This window comes from Adiantum capillus-veneris, chromosome 14 (genome assembly GCF_014529385.1).
Source record: "Adiantum capillus-veneris isolate H3 chromosome 14, ASM1452938v2, whole genome shotgun sequence".
Lineage (NCBI taxonomy): Eukaryota > Viridiplantae > Streptophyta > Polypodiopsida > Polypodiales > Pteridaceae > Adiantum > Adiantum capillus-veneris.
Window position 1 is genome coordinate 123,892,022 of NC_140944.1, and position 19,484 is coordinate 123,911,505.

At 44.1% G+C, this 19,484-nt stretch overlaps 1 protein-coding gene across 9 annotated transcripts in view; it reads right to left on the reverse strand.

The window, feature by feature from the left end:
• LOC147443073 (uncharacterized) overlaps positions 1-19,484 on the reverse strand; it is a 224,755-nt gene that overhangs the window by 203,558 nt on the left and 1,713 nt on the right. For all 9 annotated transcript variants that reach the window (XR_015190226.1, XR_015190227.1, XR_015190228.1 and 6 more), the window contains exon 2: positions 5,510-5,578. Coding sequence is in view for 4 of the 9 variants with exons in the window: in XM_086529008.1 (XP_086385134.1) it covers positions 5,510-5,578 (69 nt within the window). In the remaining 5 variants the exon portion in view is untranslated. The remainder of the gene's footprint in view (positions 1-5,509; positions 5,579-19,484) is intronic.

The window sequence follows — 19,484 nt, forward strand, 5'->3', positions numbered from 1 at the left end:
GGATCTCCAGCAAGAAGAGACCTAGGCACCTTTGATCATAGTAATCCATGATGTGGGATAAAGGGCCAAAGCCCTCTCTAAATAAGCAATGAAAATGCCCACAGAGCTCAAAGTATGATGTGCACTGACAAAATAGTGCCCCTCTATCTCTGGCTCTCTCCAATTCAACACAGCTCCATTGGGAGAGGCCTCCACACATACTCGGTATACCTTCATGAGGGAGACGGATCACGTGTACACTGATGAGATATACAGGCAGCTATGCACTCAGGAGCCAGGACGACCACTAGATGAGCCCACCCAGATTCTGACAGAGACGCTACATGATGCAGCATCAGAGGCATATCCCCACAGCCAGCCTACACGCAGACGATCTGGGAGCATGCCTCAGAACAGTTGGTATGATGAGGAGTGTAGAGAGACGAGGATCAGATTATAGAGAGAGGTGCTCCTGGGTACTACTACACATAGACAATTACGTATTATCTTTCGCCGCCTAGTGCGACGAAAGAAGAGGGCTTACCTATCTCAACTAGAGCATGATCTGTATCAGTTGTTTATGAGTCAGGACTCTAGTGAGGCATGGAGGCTTTTCAATGAGCACTCTCCACCGCCCGCCATCACTTCCACAGAGACATGGGGGGAATATGCTACATCTCTCTATACAGCATCGGGGCAGCCACCTTTGCCTGACCCTCCAGAGGCATGCCCAAAAACATGTACTTTCTTTACTGCTGAGAGGGTAAGGAAAGCCATTGACAAGATGAAGACAGGAAGAGCACAAGATCATGATGGTTTGGTAGCAGAGCACTTTATCCATGTCAGATATGCTTGCAGAGCCTCTTGCTATGATGTTTAATAGAGCCATGTATGAGGGTTTCCCTGAGACTTGGAGTATGTCCACTATTGTGCCTATCTTCAAGTCGGGAGATCCTATGCTTCCCGGTAATTACCAAACCATCATGGTTGGTCACACTCTGGCTAGGCTATATGCATCAATTCTTGAGCATGAGTTAAGTGGATGGGCAGAGAGAGAGGGCATACGAGAAGCAGGACAGGCAAGGTTTAAGAGAGGTTTCTTCACTCTTGACCAGATTTTTGCTGATCTGGGGGATCTTAGCTTTATACAGGACAGTGGTAGGACAGGTCCGACATGGTTCACTCCACCATTGGGGTGAAGCAGGGTGTCCCCTATCTCCGACTCTCTTTGGGATATATGTAGATGAGTTTTCAGATTATGGAGGGTGATAGAGGGGCTCAGCTTGCAGGGACATGGATTCCGTTGCTATTATATGCTGATGATATTGTGTTGATCTCCGATTCTCCAGAAGGGATGCAGCGTCATTTGGATGCATTGCACGTATTTGCACGGGACAGTGGATTGTCTGTGAACCTTGGTAAGACCAAGGTAATGGTGTTTTAACACCACGGCACAGTTGGTAAGGAGGTCCGCCCCCACTTTTACATATGGTCGAGAAACTGTGGAGTATGCAGATACATACACTTATCTTGGGGCGGTTTTCAGTGGTCCAGTATTTTCCCTGAGGCGTACAGCAGATACACGATTGACGAGAGCCTATGCAGCATTGGGGAGACTTGAGAGGATATGTTTGCAGGTTCAGTTCCAAGAACCTCGGACAAAGCTTTGCTCTTTGACACTTTGGTCACTTCGGCCATGCTGTACGGAGTGGAGATATAGGGCCCCTCAGTTGATCATCATAGCAAAGCTGGCAGTACTGATGGATGGAGATGTATGGAGAAGCCCTTGGTGTCTATGATTTCTCGGATGATTAGGGCCAAGGCCTGAGTACCACATGACATTGTTAGGGCGGAGCTCGTTGCTCCTCCATTGGTAGTGGAGGCACTCACTCGATCAGTTTCATTTATGCATAGCACTTGCTCCCTAGAGTCAGATATGCTCGATTAGCACTAGAGTCTTCGCGACAACTGGCATTGCAGAGAGATAGATCATGTTGGTATGCAGAGATGACATCTTGGTTTCAGTTACATGGCTTTAGTATGGACCAGCTACCCCCATTTCAGTACTCTCTAGATGCACCCTCCATCCCCCTCACAAGGGCAGAGATTACCACGCTCATCAGACAAGACTTGATTTAGTTGGATACGAAGAGGACATGATACAACCTACACATGAGCTAGGTACAAAGATGACTTTCTAGAAAGAGCATCTTCTCCAACTCACGGAGGATGGTTTTCTGATCAGACCAGGATACGTGGATACTCATCTATCCCACGGGATACGATGTGCTATTGGTCATATACGCACATCCTCACATCAGCTAGAGATTGAGACAGGCAGATTTAGAGGAGTACCCGCTAAGTCCAGCATTTGTCAGGTGTGCCAAATAGAGCCAGAGACAAAGCTACATTACATATGTCACTGCCCAGTATACTATGAGATAGGAGGCCTCTTTCACTGTCTATTCAGAGAGGGTTTTGGGCCACTTTCTAGAGTCATGAGATACCAGCATCAGAGATGCCTCGGATTATACTTACTGGAGATTCGCAAACACAAAGAGGACCTCTTGAAGAGGGGCACAATGAGAGAGATCCAGTGACAGCAGAAGATTACAGATTTCTTTCAGTCACAGACAGAGGAGTTCGAGCAGCCCCCACAGCATAACAACACCAAAGTCACCAGAGGCATACTGCTTGATCGGGCGATAAGAGTTGGGGCGGTCCCATCGCCCACGGATGAGAGGGCCCTCTCGATATCGACGCAGATTATGACAGAGGATCCATACCATACTGGCGCGACATAGGAGCCGTCCCGAACACTGATGTATATGTATATGATGCCTCGACTATCAGAGAGGTCCATTGTATCAGCTCACCCTTTGTATTCCCTTTGTATCAGCTTTCACCCCACCCCTACCCACTATTTTCTTTTCAGTTCTTTGTACTTTTTGTCACCATACCTGGTACTAGATTCACCACATGTAACCTTTTGGTCTCATAGGTCATTTTGGCCTTTTGAAGACGTTGAAATTACATTTCATTTTCTGGTATAATCTCTCCTCTAGGGGTATACCTCTATATCGGCAAGTCTCTATCTTTAACTGGTGAGATGAGGCGCGTAGCTGACCAATAACACATCTAATACCATGAGATAGGTGGGAGTCCACATCTCTCAGACATGAGATAAACCCATCATCTCTTGTGCGGAGAAGATGGTCTCATAAAAAGCCACCTTTGTCCCTAACTTATGTGACAGGGACAACCAAGTCCTCTTAGTATCCAGCTGAATGAGATCATGTCTGATAATCCAGCTATCTCTAAATGTGTGAGGGTGAGGGATGGTCCATCCAGGGAATACCAAAAATGATATCTGTGCAAACCAACATGAAGTATCACCCTCACTGGCCAACTGTCGTGATGACTCACATGCTACTCATGCATACTTATTGCGTGGGAGCTCCCATGTGTTATGAACGAAAGACGATGATCTAGCAAGAGCCTCCATCACAATCGGTGGTGCACTCATCTCAGTTCTGATAATCTCATGTGACAACTGAGGCTTTCACCCGGATCAGCCTCAAGATCATGCATACAAGAGGTCTGTCCATAGGTCTCCATCCATCATATGTGCGCCTGATCTACTATGATGATCCAGGCTAGGCCCCCATATCTACACTCCATAAAGCATGGTAGAAGTGACCAAAGTGTCAAATAGCCACAACTTAGTGTGTGGCTCCTGAAACTGCACATGTGAGCATATCCTCTCTGGTCCTCCTAATGCTACATATCCCCTCATCAATCTCACCTCTGCAGCACCTCTCATAAGAAAGTAGGTCCACTAAATACAACACCAAGATATGTATAGGATTCTACATACTCCACTGTATCATGTCCACATGTAAAGGTGTTCATCTCTTGATCTACTCCGATGTAGTATTGTATACCATCACCTTGGTTTTGCCAAGGTTGATGGAGAGCCCACTAACATGTGCATACGCATGTGACGCATCCAAATGTCTCTGCATACCCTCTTGAGAGTTTGAGATAAGCACAATATCATCATCATAAAGCTATAGAGGTATCCAAGTACTTGGCAGCTGTGCCCCTTTATTCCCTCTCAATATGGTCAAAAATCTCATCAATATACAATCCCAATGTACGCTAATCGCAGGTACTTCAACCTTGGCTGGAACCTTGCTGACACACTTGGACGAAACAATGTATGCCAAGAAGTATAACTTTGCCGAGAAGTGTAACTTTGCCAAAAGTTACTCATTCTTCTTTCCGTTGATCACCAATCTGTGTACCTGCACCCCTCTCAAAACTCGTGTCAGATGGTCTTTATGCTCTACTTTGGACTAGGAGAAAACAATGTTATCATCAACGAATGTGCCTGCATACCCTCTAAAGATCCCATAGGAGCATTGATGAGCCCGAACGGCATCACCAAAAACTTGTACAATCCAAAAGATGTCATGAGAGCAATAATCCTTGGGTCCCCGTCAGAAACCAAGTACCTCAAGATCACAAGCTTGTTTTTACTGTTATCATTGGATCTCCTATGTCAATGAATGGGATGGCTTGAGTCACCGCTTTAGCCAAATTTCGTTTTCCAACACTAATTATCCCATCCCCTTCCAAGACTTTAACCCTCTCCCAATCTTCAGCCAACAATCCCATGCAGATTCCCTTTGCAGTATGTCTTGAAGTTGCTTTTCTTCCATGTGAAAGATTACCTCTTATACAAAATTATATTTCAGTGGTCCAGAATTTTGGGTCTGGTTCTTTATGTTGGTGATTACTCACCTCCTATGCAAGATTTTCTTTAGACGATTCAAAATTTTGTTACCTAGTTGTTTAGGTTGGTGGTGGGCTTGGCTTGACCATCGAGGTGCACTTTTTCAAGTTGTTTCTAGTACAGCTGAACTTTATTATTCCCTCAATGGTGGTTGTGTGGAGATTTTCCAGTCATAGACCGGTTCACAAGAGCCGGCAGAAGACGTTCAAAAAGGAGCGTGCCTCCACCGTGGAGGCTGCCCATTGGCACAAAAGGAAATTGCACTTCTCCGCACCCACAAAAAAATTGGCGACCCCCCCCCCCCCCCCCCCCCCCCCAAGAGCAGCTCTACTGTCCATTTTACAGCACGAAGTGCGGATCGGCGTGATTGAACTTAATCCAACAGCTATGCGCTCAGCAGCACTACCACTACACTACAGCTCATTGGACGTCAAAACCTTCCAAAATATATTTCATACAGCTGCCTCCGTCCCTTATGAATGAAGGGGAGGTGGAAGAAAAAGTGCGAGGTTTCTGCCGTCAAGCCATAGACAAAAAGGCATATAATCATTTGCATTAATATGAATGTTTGTATAGAAGAAAATGAAGATAGTATCTGTCGTATGTCATATTGTCAATCCATCACTTCCCTGAAAATTAGTGTTACAGAACATGGAGAACAGAAAACGCATGACACAAACTGTCAATTAAGAACACAACTTTCAAGGCATGCAAACGACACCAAAAACAAACCTTGAAGTCTTCTTGCAACTGATAAAATGTGTTCTCCAATGAAGCATAATCACTTTCTTGCTCTGAGATCTGTTTGATTCAAATCATAGTAGTTAGGTGAGAACTTTTATCTTCCAAAACATGAAAGTGATCTATAGTCATAGTATTTGTGCAATTGTAAATCCCATAAACATAGAAACTAGCCCGTATTCTCATCATCGTTATGAAGTTGAAAAAGCCAGTTGTTATTCTTGACCCAAAAGAGGTGCGAATTTGAAGCACAATACTGTAGTTAATCTTTATCCCCATCAAGAATGTTATGAACTGGCTAAAAGTGACTTGTTAACAATTCCTTTAAACTGCTAGACTTGACCATATACAATTTTCTCTCAGTTCAGCCTTTTTCTTCTGTTTTTGAAATTGTAGATGGCTCTTTAAAAAGGCCATCCAAGCAATGCTCTATTGTAGAAGAAGTGTGTTGTGTCCTGTGCTATGTGCTCTCTGGTGGGTATCTTTCAGTGCAGTGTACACGAAACCTCACTCAGATGTAACATGATACGACACAACTGAAACAAAATAGCAATAGCGAAATAACAACTGAACTGAAATAGCAGTAGTAAATCGACAACATAAACATAGCATAACCCAAAATGTGAACAGTTGCAAACTCGATGCATATTGAACCACTCTACTCTCAGCTTATACATGTGCCTGGTAGGCAGCACTCATAGGCTATAGCTCCTGACCCAGGACCAGTCGGATACAAAGGGGGTGCAAAGGCTTGGTGGTGCATGGAGGTGTGCTAGTGTTGTGCCACTAAACTGGACTCGATGCTAGACTTGATACAACTAACAATCTATTAGTGATAGCTATCTCATACATACAATGGCAAACATCTATACGCAATGCATCTCTTCCAAAAGGATAATTGGCCTATGAAGGATGACATGCCGCATGGCCATGGTGATCAGCTAACCACCACTCATCTCCACTGTACAGTATAGATGGTCCACTATAGCCACTAGACCGGCACATTGGTCGAGACTCGAAAGGCAGTCTGAGCCTAGGCCAGTGGGGTCGGCCAACTGGTCTAGACTGAAAAAGGTAGGTTGAGCCTAGGCCAATGGGGGGCTGGTCTAGACCCCTAAGGTTAGTCCCCATAGCAGGGCTACATCAATTGGCATAACACCACATGCAAGACATCTAGCTTAATTTTCTCTTGTTCCCAAAAAGGAGGTTGGATCAAAGAATAGAGGCTCTTCAATGTTTTGTTAAGACCCTAAGGCATTGAAAGAGTACACGTTGTAGCAAATCATTAACTTGAAAGCTGCCCAGGCTAGAGTTGTTCAATGTTTTACCGTGGGACCAACAGAGCAATCTGTTTTTTAATCACAAAAATCTTCCTAAATTCTGAACTTACAAGGGCTAAAAGGCTTGCACAAAATACAAGCGCAAAAAACATTGAGAAAGTAGATAATGAAGCAAAGAAGATTAAATAAAAAAGTTTGAATTCTTCCCCACAATATAAAGATACTTAATATTGAAATGGGTTAAAATCTGTTCTGCACCAATAGCATGTTGTTCCATGTGGCAGAAAATATGAGGAGATCATTGAGAAAACTGAGCATGCACTCGCCCACAAAATCAACAAAGATATGCATCGTAAGATGATTAAATAAGCATGCACTTGCCCACCAAATCAACAAAGATATGCATCATAAGATGATTAAACACCGCAATAAGGCCAAAAGGCATCACGATAAACTGATAGTGACCATTCTCTGCACATAAATCTGTCACCTGCCGATGTCTCATTGAAACTGGTGAGTCACCAACAAGGCACTAAAGTAATGCAACAACCCCACAACTGAACGGAAAACAGAAAACTGAACTGCAATAGATAGTTTAGGTGAAACAAAGTGGGACGGAGTTCCCCACTCAACCCTCAATAGGCACCCCTTGCGATATTTCTTTTTCTATTGATGAATTGTCACTGTTACAACTGTTACGCATGAACCCGCTCACTTGATCTGAGCCAACTAGCACCCCCTTGCCTCTAACTTTTAAGCACTGGGCACCAAAAGCTACAAAAGCAATTTGTTATTTACAATTGTGCGCCAAAAGAATATTATCTACTATTTGTAAAACTTGGGCCCAAAAGAAGATTATGCCAATAATCTGCAAATACATGTGTCCAAATTGCCACATCAGCAGTCCCACGTTGCCACTGCCATGCTATCCATTATACATATTGCAACATTAGCACGCCCTACGGACCACACACAAATTGCGCCAAAATTCACGCCTCGAATTACGCGCTGTACAACCTCTGACTGGGCTACTGCTCTCGTGTCTTTGTCCTCTAATAGATGGGCAACTGCCATGTCGTCAAGAAGAGTAAAACACCCTCGATATGCAAAACCACATAGCACCAGAGATCAATGGACACTGACTCCATGCAGGCATACCAATGACCATTCACAAAGGACATTACACTCACAAAGCATACACTAACACATATTCTAATCCACACCGGATTTTGGATCACAAACATCAATCACATTTACATCTCGGTCGATCTTGGACTTCAACCGACTCATGGATCGGCGCTGGATATATCTAGTCATCACATCCGGTCACCAAGAGGTGTATTTTTCCGATTGCCTTCTCTAAATATGTATAACATATTTTTATTTATTTTATTTTGCTTGTTTTCCCAGAACCCTTGAAAAGGTGCAATGGACATTGCGTGACCAATGTGAAACGGCTCAACCAAACGAGTTTCTCACATCAGGAATCTAGGTCGGTCGGTCATGTTGGGGGCTTTCTCGCATCGGGAATCTAGGTCGGTCAGACGTATTGGGGTGTGTGACACATCCGCACCACCGACCAGTGAGAACCCTCTCTCCATTAGAAGCCTACACATTTGACATCACTACTTATGCCATCAGATGCTCTTTCCCAACTCTATAAAAGAAGCTTAAGCTACACACTTTGTATCCATCTCATACCCACTCATTACCATCACTCTAGCATACTTTGTACCTACCATTTGCATCTAGCTTATCATTAATCTAATCATGTTTTGCTACTTGTATTAGTGTCAATCTCTCTCTCTCTCTCTCTCTCTCTCTCTCTCTCTCTCTCTCTCTCTCTCAAGATGAGGAGATTGAGGCTGCTGCCCCTATCGCCAACCCCTTGCCCCCGCCCTCAGTCCTGCTTCTCAACGCGCTGCCCTCTGCCCGCACGCTGTCCTCTATCGTATCCAGCCCACCACGTGCTGCCCGTTGACCCCCATTCGCTCGCTGTCATCTTGCCCACCTCCCCCCCCCCCTCCTTCCCCCTCGTTGCGCTCATTGCCTGCCATCCATTCCCTGAAGGCTTCTTTCGACCTGCTCCGACAGTTCTGAATTCTTGACAGTGCTAGTCGAGGTTTTTTGCAGAGGAACTTCTTCTTTCACTCCTTTTCCGCCACAGCAGCAGACACAGATGGAGGCTCAAGCTCCGCCACAGAGGGATTCCGATGAAGTCGCCTCGCCCGACTCCGCCGAGCCCACCATTCGACTTGCTCTCACACAGACAAAGCAAGCAAACCTAGCTGCAGAGGTGGAACGCCTTCAAGCGACCTCCGTCATCTGCAAGATTCTCGGCACCAGACCGAGCAGAGGAGAGCTGCGTGATCTTCTCCAGGCCCGCCTTCTCGCAAAGGTGGGCAAGATCTTGGATGTTCAGTTCCTCCGACACGGCTACTATCAGATAGAGTTTGAGACTTCCGAGATGGCGTCCAAGGCAAGGTTGGATCAACACGTACGTACGGATCGGTTCCGTACCGTACGGATGTTCTGTACGGATCCGTACCGTACGGAACGATCCGTACGCCGTTTTTTTCTTTTTCTTTTTTTCCCCCCTTTCTTTGGGGGTCTGGAGGCCGTACGGTGCTGATTTAAAATAAAAATCTAAGTCTCTTGTAGTAGTTATACAATATGTGGTTGTCTTGTAAAACGTGTCTTTGAATGTCTCTATAAGTTGTTGGCTTCTCTCTGGTTTTTTATTGGAAATATCCTAGAAAATCTAGTACTTTGCGGTTTTTTTACAAGAGTACGTATTTTTACGTACATAAAAATTTTTCCTGTACGGAACAACGTACAGTACGTACATATACGCCACGTACAGTACGTTTGGTACCACCTTGGTCCAAGGTCATCGCGATGAGCCCCTTGGCCATCCAAGCAGTTCGTGCCCACTTTCGACAGTGGAGACATGGTTTTGATCCAGCTACAAATGTGCTGGTAGAGGAGGCAGACCTTCCCATCTTCGTCTGCTTTCCTGGTTTGAGGAGGGAGTACCTACCAATTTTGTCCAGGATAGGCTCAGAGATTGGGACTGTCCTGGAGACACCTCGCACAGCAGCCTCGATAGCTCCAAGGCGGCCGGTATCCCCTCAGTACCTGTTCTGGTTAGAGACACCCACACTCTCCCGAAGGTCATCCTACTTCCTCGGGTGAGTGGGGGTTGGTTCCGACAGAGCGTAGAGTATTCGGGCCTCCCGAATCAGTGTTTCATTTGTCGACAGATGGATTCCTGCTTGCTTCTGCATCCAAATCTCTAACTATTAAGTCCCATGTCATTGCATTGTTATTGACCATGACTATTTTGCCAAACTAAAAACTGATCATATCTGCAACTTGTCTCATTTGTGTCAAAAGTATCACTATCACATCTACAACTTGATTAGTGCTTTTGTCAAAGTCATTTGTAACTTCGAGCTTTGTCCAAGAAAAGATTGAATCTTTGTCTGCTTTGAGTGAAATTATTAGTAAACTGACTTGAGTTTTCAGTTGAGTGATGACCACTGGTTGGAAATATGTAAGATACTCCATTGGTTTGTCTGGAACAGTAAAATCCTCATGAAGGGATATCGTAGATTGAAACAGAGTAGTGTTTGGAGGTATATCCATCTGTAAAGGTTTATCACTGGAACAAAGTTGTGTCAAAAGATTCAATTGCAGCGACTAAAGTCGTGCTGCAAGAGTCTGTATCTGTTTTATCCTTTGCACCGCTGAAGGCAAGGACTAGTATCTTCAAGTTTGAAAAGTTGTCATTCACCACTGCATTTGATATCCGTTCAGAAACAAAGACTTTATTATGCAAGGGCGGTAACGAGGCGACTTTTTTTGCTTAGATCACGGCCATAGAAGGGGTTTTGTGCTTGTTCGTTGTCACACAAGAACCGGAATCTTTTGAATCTTCAGCTGTTTCAACGGGTATTAAGGCTTCCAATTGAGAAGGGGGAGGTTGAGGGAATTGTTGCCTCTTAGACCTCTGAAGAATCCTCTTGCACAAGGAAAGGATCAATAAATCTTCAACTTTACCACCATCAGACAAGAAAGACTTAAATGTAGGGCATGGCTCGAGAGGGGGGACTTGTCCAGCGTCGCGACATTCACGACTAAGTACTCGACTAGGGTCGGATATATGTGCCACTAAGTAAGCCCATCTTGATATGGTTGATTTCTTTTTAAGATGAGATCCTTTGGAAGCTTCATGTTGCTGCTTTTGTTGATGATGATTCCAATAAAAAATTGGTTGCTTAGGACTGTTAACATTTCCAAGAATATTCATGCTGAGACTTTTGTTGCTTGCACAAAGATACTTTGTGTCTAGTTGTCTCTGAGAAACCATGCTTTGGGTGAGAAAATTTCAATTCTGAAGCCTTTGGTTTGAGTGCTTCTTCCTGGTCGACCACTGAAGCTTCAAAAGAAGATGGCGAAGAAGTAGCATTAGTCGTCCGAGAAGTAGTAGGATGACTCCAAGAAATGTTTTGCGTCTGCATCTGATTCAATCGAGTGTGAAGTGACGCGAGACTCGTGAAAAGTGCTGTCATCTGCGCTTTGAGAACTGCTATCGGGTCCTCAAGTGGAATAGAGTTCTTGCCATCTTGTGATTCGGCCATGTTGATTGCTTAGAAGAAGTAACTCATAACTTGGAATAAGCTCACGAATTGATACTTTGAGAGCAAGAACTGTTTCTGGAGAGGATTCTAATTATGATATCGAGCAAGACCTCTTGGGAAGATCATGCACGTAACTCAGGGACGGAAGGAATATGGACCTTGTGAAATCGTATGGAGTTTCGGACTGCGGCCATCACACATAGATAGCACATGTGCTGCAAGACTTCCGTGAGAGTGTGAGCGTGTGAGGGCTGAATGTTGTTATGGAAGCCATTGTACAAGGCTAATCTTAATTGCCATGGAAGGGGGGGTCTCCGTACGCACTTTTGTTTGGTGCCCACGACTGTGTCCAGAGGCTAGCTGAATTTTTTTACGCTGGCTGCCTTGCGCTAGGCTGAGGCTAATGGTTTTTAAAGTGCGCCACATCAGCACTTGTTGTATAAGCCTGTAGCGTAAAATTTTGGTGGGCCTGCTGAGTGTAGAAATTCAGCACTATCCTCTTATGTAGTATCGTAGAAATTTGACGCTGAACACTCTTGAAGAGGTGTGACCCTACAGCTCTAGCCTCTAGAGAGTCGTGTCACTTCATTGAAGGGGCACCGGAGAAGGGGCACCATGCCAGTGAAAAGGGTGCGAGCGCTGGTGCGAAGGGGCACTACCTGAGAAAAGGTCACGCCGTTCTGAATTTCAGCGTGTCAGATTCTTGAGTGAATCTCCCTGTTGAATTTTGAACTGCGACTTGTTCCTGCTCAATTTTGATGTCAGCTTGCTGAATTTTAGCGCTCCAACATCTAGGGGGTGTATGTGCCCGTGTCCCTTGGAGGCAAGGGGTACATAGCCCCTGCAGATTATCTTTAGGAGGCACACCCTATCTGCGAGTCTCTTGGGGAAGGGGTGCCACCAAAGTGAAGGGATACATGCATGGCGGAATTGCTCACCGTTCACGTGAAAGGGTGCGAACTCATGCACGAAAGGGCTCAATCCGATGAAGAGGCACACGAAGGGTCACCAGCAGAGGGTTTTCAAAAATTCATTGGGTACGCCACACACACGTCTGTGTTTCTATCCTGTATTTATGTAATTGGAACGAAAAAATTCATGTTACCTCATGATTGTTTGTGTATATGTACCACCTTTCTTCTGCTTCCATGCAACTCCGGGAGAGGGGAGAGAGGGTAGCGGCTAGGATAAGAGGCTCACAACCTTCGGGTCCCAAAAGATTTGCTTTGATACCACTCTAAGGATTCTAGGTACTCATCCTTAATTAAGTACTTAAACTCATGATTAAGACTTAAGAAACTTGAACTTGAACTTGACTCAAGGATAAGACTTAGAAGACTCTGTGTTTGATTGATTGAAAATGTGATACAAAAGCTCCTTATATAGGAGATGAACAGGTTCGTATGAAAAGGTACAACCCTTCACGAAGAGACACATCCTCTAGTCGAATAGACATGTCTTTAGGCGAATAGACACATCCATTCGATGAAGAGCCGCAACCATTGGTTGAAGGGGCATGACTAGTCGTCGAAGGAGTGTGGCTGTTGGTGAAGAGGTATGACTTTAGAGCGAAGGGTTGTGACCATTCGAGAACAGGGTCCTCCTGGGTTAGTCACACTTCGCATCTGCATCTGTAATGAATCAAGAAGAGTGTATAATATAATAACAAAGACAAAGAATACGTCACAATCGTGATATCATTCTGAGGAACATTCCGAGGGACAATCAGCTTTCTCATTCCAAATTGGAGCTCTTAATATCTTGGGTGTTGACTTCCCAAAAAAATCGCATCCAATAAGGAGTCTCATTCCAGATCGAAGCTCTTGATATTTTGGTGTAGTAAAATTAGCCATCACACCTAGACCGTACTGATCTCCAACAGATGTCTTGATGCACTAAAATTACATACCCAAACAATCTCATCCAATTAGGAATATATTCAATGGTTGGCACATCACAATGCAACACAAATGCTCACATAAGCATGTTACAAGACATAGAAACATAAATCCGTCGATGAACACTCCCCACGCAAATAACCATCAAGGTCCGAGCCTGCATTACCATCAAACGCCCCCCAGACCGCAGCCTGCATCGTTAGGAGGTACTGAGAGTAACCACTGCTCAAACTTCTTAATACTCCCCCCCGTAAATAACCATCCAGGTCCAGGCCATGAGTAACAACACTAATAATAATCCCATGAGTATAAAAACAATATTTTTCAAACATTCAATACTCCTCCCGCAAATAACCACAAGGGTTCAGGCATGAGTATGTGCAAGCATTCTCAAACATCGTTTCTCGCATGTCCAGGCCATGAGTAACAACAACACTAATAATACTCCTCCCATAAATAACCACAAGGGTCCAAACCATGAGTAAAAAAACAACACTTTTCAAACATTCAATACTCCTCCTGCAAATAACCACAAGGGTTTGGGCCATGAGTATGTGAAAGCATTCTTAAACATCATTTCTCACTACTCCACCCGGGAGTAAATCACCAATCATTGAAGCCAATATTAAAACCAAAGTCAAAACAATTCAAATCAGTACCAAGACAGGTTCAAAACGGATACCATCCATTTCGAACAGATTCCAAATAGGATCACCAAACAAGCTCTCAAACAGATTCAGAAAACTGCTAAATCAAACTGGAAAAGCATTCTTGACATCAATCGAGCTCGAAAGTCGACTTGCTTTCCATTCTGAAAAATGCACCAAAATTAGGGTTAGATTTCTTCCATAAGGTTGTAGCCGACCGTAGCATGGTCCATAAGCTCTTGAATAGTCGAAATAGGCCTCGACAGACAATGTTCCTCTAGCGGTGATGGTAGTCCCAAGATATACCAATCACACTAGACCTCCAGGGTTATCGGTTTGAGAAGAGACACCTGGTGAGAGATGTCCAAAAATTTCAAGTCGTAATGTGCTAGGGTTTCCGTGGCAAGCTTTTCAAGATACCCCACTTTGCCAGAAGCTGCCAGAAACCATATAGCTTTGGGCAAAAAATTTCTTAAAAGCTTGCCAAGTCCTTGGAGTGTGCGGCTTGGTAGCTATAGAGATCCACCACTTCATGGCATCGCCTCTGAGAAAAAAAAATGGTGGCTCGAAAAATATCTTCGATCCTTCTCTTGCAAGTGATCTTCATGGCTCATGCCCTGTAAGACAAAGCGATGAAGACGGGAGCACGCTCGATGCGCGATGTGGTAAGGGTGGGAGTGGCCAGGATTGGGACACAAACATTCTCCAAGGTCAGGACATGAACATTCTTTGTCAAAATCCGGTTTGCTGTGTCTGCTCTTTTATAGGACCGGTATGCTTCAGTAGAAACCACTGTAACAAGGACAGGCACCACGTGCCAACGAAAAAGAACAGACTGAACAACTTTAAGCACTTCAAATAACAACTGAACTGAAAGAATAGACGGCACACGAGACAGGGAGTGGCGTACTAGCCCCAAACCTTGGCGCCCCTTTCAATATTTCTTTATATTGCTTCAATTGCACCTTCACCCGGAAGCGTGGCAGAGAATGAGCCCATGGCACATATTTAAAGCAAAGTTGCCGGAAACAAAAACGTGGAAACGAAAACGGCAAAATTTGAGAAGGTTGAACGGGGAAACGCCGCATCAGCCAAGGTGTGCTATTACCCATGTTATAGGATACAAATATGACCACGAATATACCAGAAAAACACAAATTTTGATAGGTTATGAAAATTAAGATACGACATCAAGGGACAAAGGCATTAATTTTCATCATGCAAATGGAACTGTCACGTGCGCACTGCAATTGCGCTACATGGACAAGCTTTTGCTACAGTCTAGCGTCAGTCTTAGCTTAGTACCTAGCTTGGCACCCTTGTGAGCCTCTAGCAGGACATGCATGTCCAGGCCGGTCATAGTTGCATATCCTCACTTGCACAGTTAAGTCACTTAAGCATATAGGCATATGAGCAGTCACTTAAGTCATTTATTAATAAGTGACTTTGAAATGACATTTATTAGAAGTAGCTAGGGCAAATGGCTAAAAGAAGTATAAATGCAGTCCAAGGGGCACCAGAGTTGGCAGAGGAGCAGTAGAAGAGCCTCTCAGCAGTACCAGTGCTTGGGCAGCCCCATCAGCCACCGTTTTCTCTAGCAACCATCAGCGTTTTCAGCCCTATGATCGCCATCAAATTTCAGCCCTCAGCGTTTTTAGCATAGCCTCGTCACGGCTGCAATCCTTGCCGCATTACCACCAGCGTTTTCAGTTTTCAGCCCATCATCATCCTTGGCGATAGCAGTTCCGCCCATAGCCTCGTAGTCGTCGTCACAGTACCAAGTATCTCCAGCAATACCCATTAGTACCTCAGCACTACCGCAGTACAAGTACCCTTCGTCATCGTCGTCGTCGTCGTCGTCGTCGGCGCAGTACCCCAGCATCTAGCACCCCTTGCGTATTCACTTGGCTCCTGCCTAGCTCAGCGTAGGGATCATCACGACCTCTGTGTCCTTAGCGCCCAAGTACCTTCAGTACCCAAGTAGCCACAGTACCAAGGCTAACCAAGCACCAGCAGTACCCCGCAATACCCAGTCCTTAGCCTCGCAATATCAAGCATCAGCATCAAGTACCCATTAGCATCTCAACATTTAGCATCATTGTATCAACATTGTGCAAGTAATAAAGCGAGTACTTGTTCTGGCAACAAAGCAAGGGGGCCCTTGAGGGTGGTTGGGACCCGACATGCCGTGTCGTCTATCTTTTCTCTCTATCTACATCTCTCTCTTTTATTAGATTCAGTTCTTTTCAAGTGAAGTAAAGTAACCTTGTGTTTGTGTGCGAAGTACTAGATCCGAGCTAAATCCTTAGGGACTCAAGAGTCAAATAAGAACAATAAACAAACAACTTGTTGCATAGAGAGCATGAATCTATGAGGAGATCTCCCCTTCAACTTCTACAAAGTGATCAACATCTCCTTCATTAAGCTCATTTGCCTTTGGCTCCTCTAGCTTGAAAGAATTAAAAGGACTTTTTTTTATGTCACTTAAATGAAACGGCAACCTGAAAAGTTTCCGACCCCGTTTCTTGCCTTCTGAAACTCCACGTGGCGCTACACCTCTGATTCCAAAACGTTTCGGATCCAGAAACGCATTTCAAGCCAAGAGGGTGGTGTTTCGTCGTTTCATATGTTATTAGAGGCCGTTTTTGGGCATTTCCCGCTACAGTGATTTGAAGGCCCTTGGCCTATGAAAAGCAGTTACATGAAAAGCTTCAAACTCAAAAGCATCTGGCTCAAAAGCTGTCAACGTAAACTATGGAAATCCGTACAATCTGCCACGTCAACAGTCAGCGCATTTCACGAACGTCCATACAGTGCCATGTCAGCATGTCAGTGCAAAATCCGGAGCGTCTATACTGACCTGCCACGTCGTTAATTGGTTGCGCATCTTCTGTGTGTGTGTGCTGGTCCTGCTTTATTTATCTCTAGTCACTTGGGCCCCATCGGACGGGGTCCCATAAGTTGTTGGAAACTCTTCTTTAAAGATAGGCCACTCGGCAAGACTTTGCAAGTTGGTAAAACTTCTTCTACTACTTCTACTTCTTCTGCTGCTTTTCTAAGGTTTAGGCCCCTCGCCACGATCTGCATATTGGCTCCGTTCTTCAGTGGCTTGACACATCGGCACTTTGTGACAACTTCTCTTTAGTATTACGTAGGGAAGTAGTAGGAGTTCTCTTCTTGGAAGAAGGTTTAGATATTGTATAAGAAGTAGAAAGTAGTAGTATAATCAAGAAATTATGTGTAAGGATTCTAGTTACTAATCCTCAATTAAGACTTAAACTCATAATTTAGACTCAAGAAACTTGAACTTGACTCAAAGACAAGACTCAGAAGACTCTGTGTTTTGATTGATCGAATCTATGATACAAGAGCTCCTTATATAGGAGATGAACAGGTACGTATGAAAAGGTATGACCCTTCATAAAGAGACACATCCTTTACGCGAATAGACATGTCTTTATGCGAATAGACACATCCATTCAATGAAGAGCCGCAACCATTGGTTGAAGGGGCATGACTAGTCATCAAAGGAGGGTGGCTGTTGGTGAAGAGGCATGACTTTAGAGCTAAGGGTTGTGACCATTCAAGAACAGGGGTCCTCCTGGGTTAGTCACACTTCGCATCTGCATTTGTGATGAATCAAGAAGAGTGTATAATGTAATAACAAAGACAAAGAATATGTAATGGAAATGGCCTATGAACTTTCGGAGTAGCGGAATTAGGACATTAAAGAAAGCACTCTTGTGAGAATACTTTGTGAGCATAGCGGGTGAACTTAATTGATGGTAGCAACATAAACATAGTATTTAGTTAACTTGGCATGAACAATACTTTTGCAAGAGAGAGAGTTTAGAGAACATGACAACAGTTGAGGATCGGATGTATGTGGAGCCGATCCCCCCTCCAATAGGCATTTGTATTATAGATTCTCCCATCAAGAGAGACTTGGTACAATACAATCTTTGTGTTCCTTGTGACCTAAGTGACGCAATGAAGATGGAAATCTTCATGCATCACGAGCATAACATAACTTTGCAAAAAGCATTAACTATCCCAAGCCTCAGTCCCAAGGCCTCAAACACCTTCGAAGATGAAGAGAATTAGCGGGAAATGAGGGTAGGGAAGAGGAAGAAGAAACATTCCATAGGAGAAAGAAGTAGTTCCTCACTTATCATCGCTCTTCTTGCTAGCATACATAATAGCATAGTAATGAAGATGGAGAAGATGGCAAGCTTAAGCATTGAAGCATGGCTCTTGGTTGGATTTGCATTCCATAGCCAAGAGTGTTGGTGTAGGCTCTCCCGTCTATTCTCCCACATTAAATGATCAGTTCAATATGAGAATCATTTGGGTTGGTTAGATATTAGATTTTTATGACAGAATACGTCAAAATCGTGACATTCCCTCCCATTAATAAAGCCTAGGGTAGTAGAAACTCCGGGAGAAGGAAAATGTATCTCTGCTTGCTTCTGCATCCAAAGCTCTAACTGTTAAGTCCCATGTCATGGCACTGTTATTGACCATAACTATTTTGCCAAACTGAAAACTAATCATATCTGCAACTTGATTAGTGCCTTTGTCAAAGTCGTTTATAACTTCGAGCTTTGTCCAAGAAAGGATTAAATCTTTATCTGCTTCAAGTGAAATTATTGGTAAACTGACTTGAGTTTTCTGTTGAATGATAACCACTAGTTGGAAATCTGCGAGATATTCCATCGGTTTGTCTGCAACAGTAAAATCTTCCTAAAAGAATGTTGTAGAGACAGAGACAGAGTAGTGTTTGGAGGTATATTTATCTGGAAAGGTTTATCTGAGGAACAAGTTGTGTCAAAAGATTCAATTGCAGTGACTGAAGTTGTGTTGCAAGAGTCTGCAGCTGATTTATCCTTTGCACCTCTACAGGCAAGGAATGAAGTCTTCAAGTTTGAAAATTGTCATTCACCTGCATTTGGTATCCGTTCATAAACAAAGACTTTATTCTGCAAGGGCGGTAACGAGGCGACTTTTTCTGCCTGGATCACGGCCATAGAAGGGTTATGTGCTTGTCCAATGTCACACAAGAACCGGAATCTTTTGAATCTTCAACTGTTTCAGCAGGTATTAAGGCTTCCAATTGAGAAGGGGGAGGTCTAGGGAGTTGTTGCCTCTTAGACCTCTGAAGAATTCTCTTGCACAAGGAAAGGATCAATAAATTTTTAACTTTACCACCATCAGACAAGAAAGACTTAAATGTAGGGGGACATGGCTCGAGAGGGGGAACTTGTCCAACGTCACAGCATTCACGACCGAGTACCCGAGTACTCGACTAGGATCGGATGCCACTAAGTAAGGCCATCTTGATATCGCTAAGGATCCTTTGGAAGCTTCATGTTGCTGCTTTTGTTGCTGATGATTCCAATAAGAAGTTGATTGCTTAGAACTGTAGCATTTCCAAGAATATTCATGCTGAGACTTTTGTTTCTCGCACGAAAGTACTTTGTATCTAGTTGTCCTTGAGA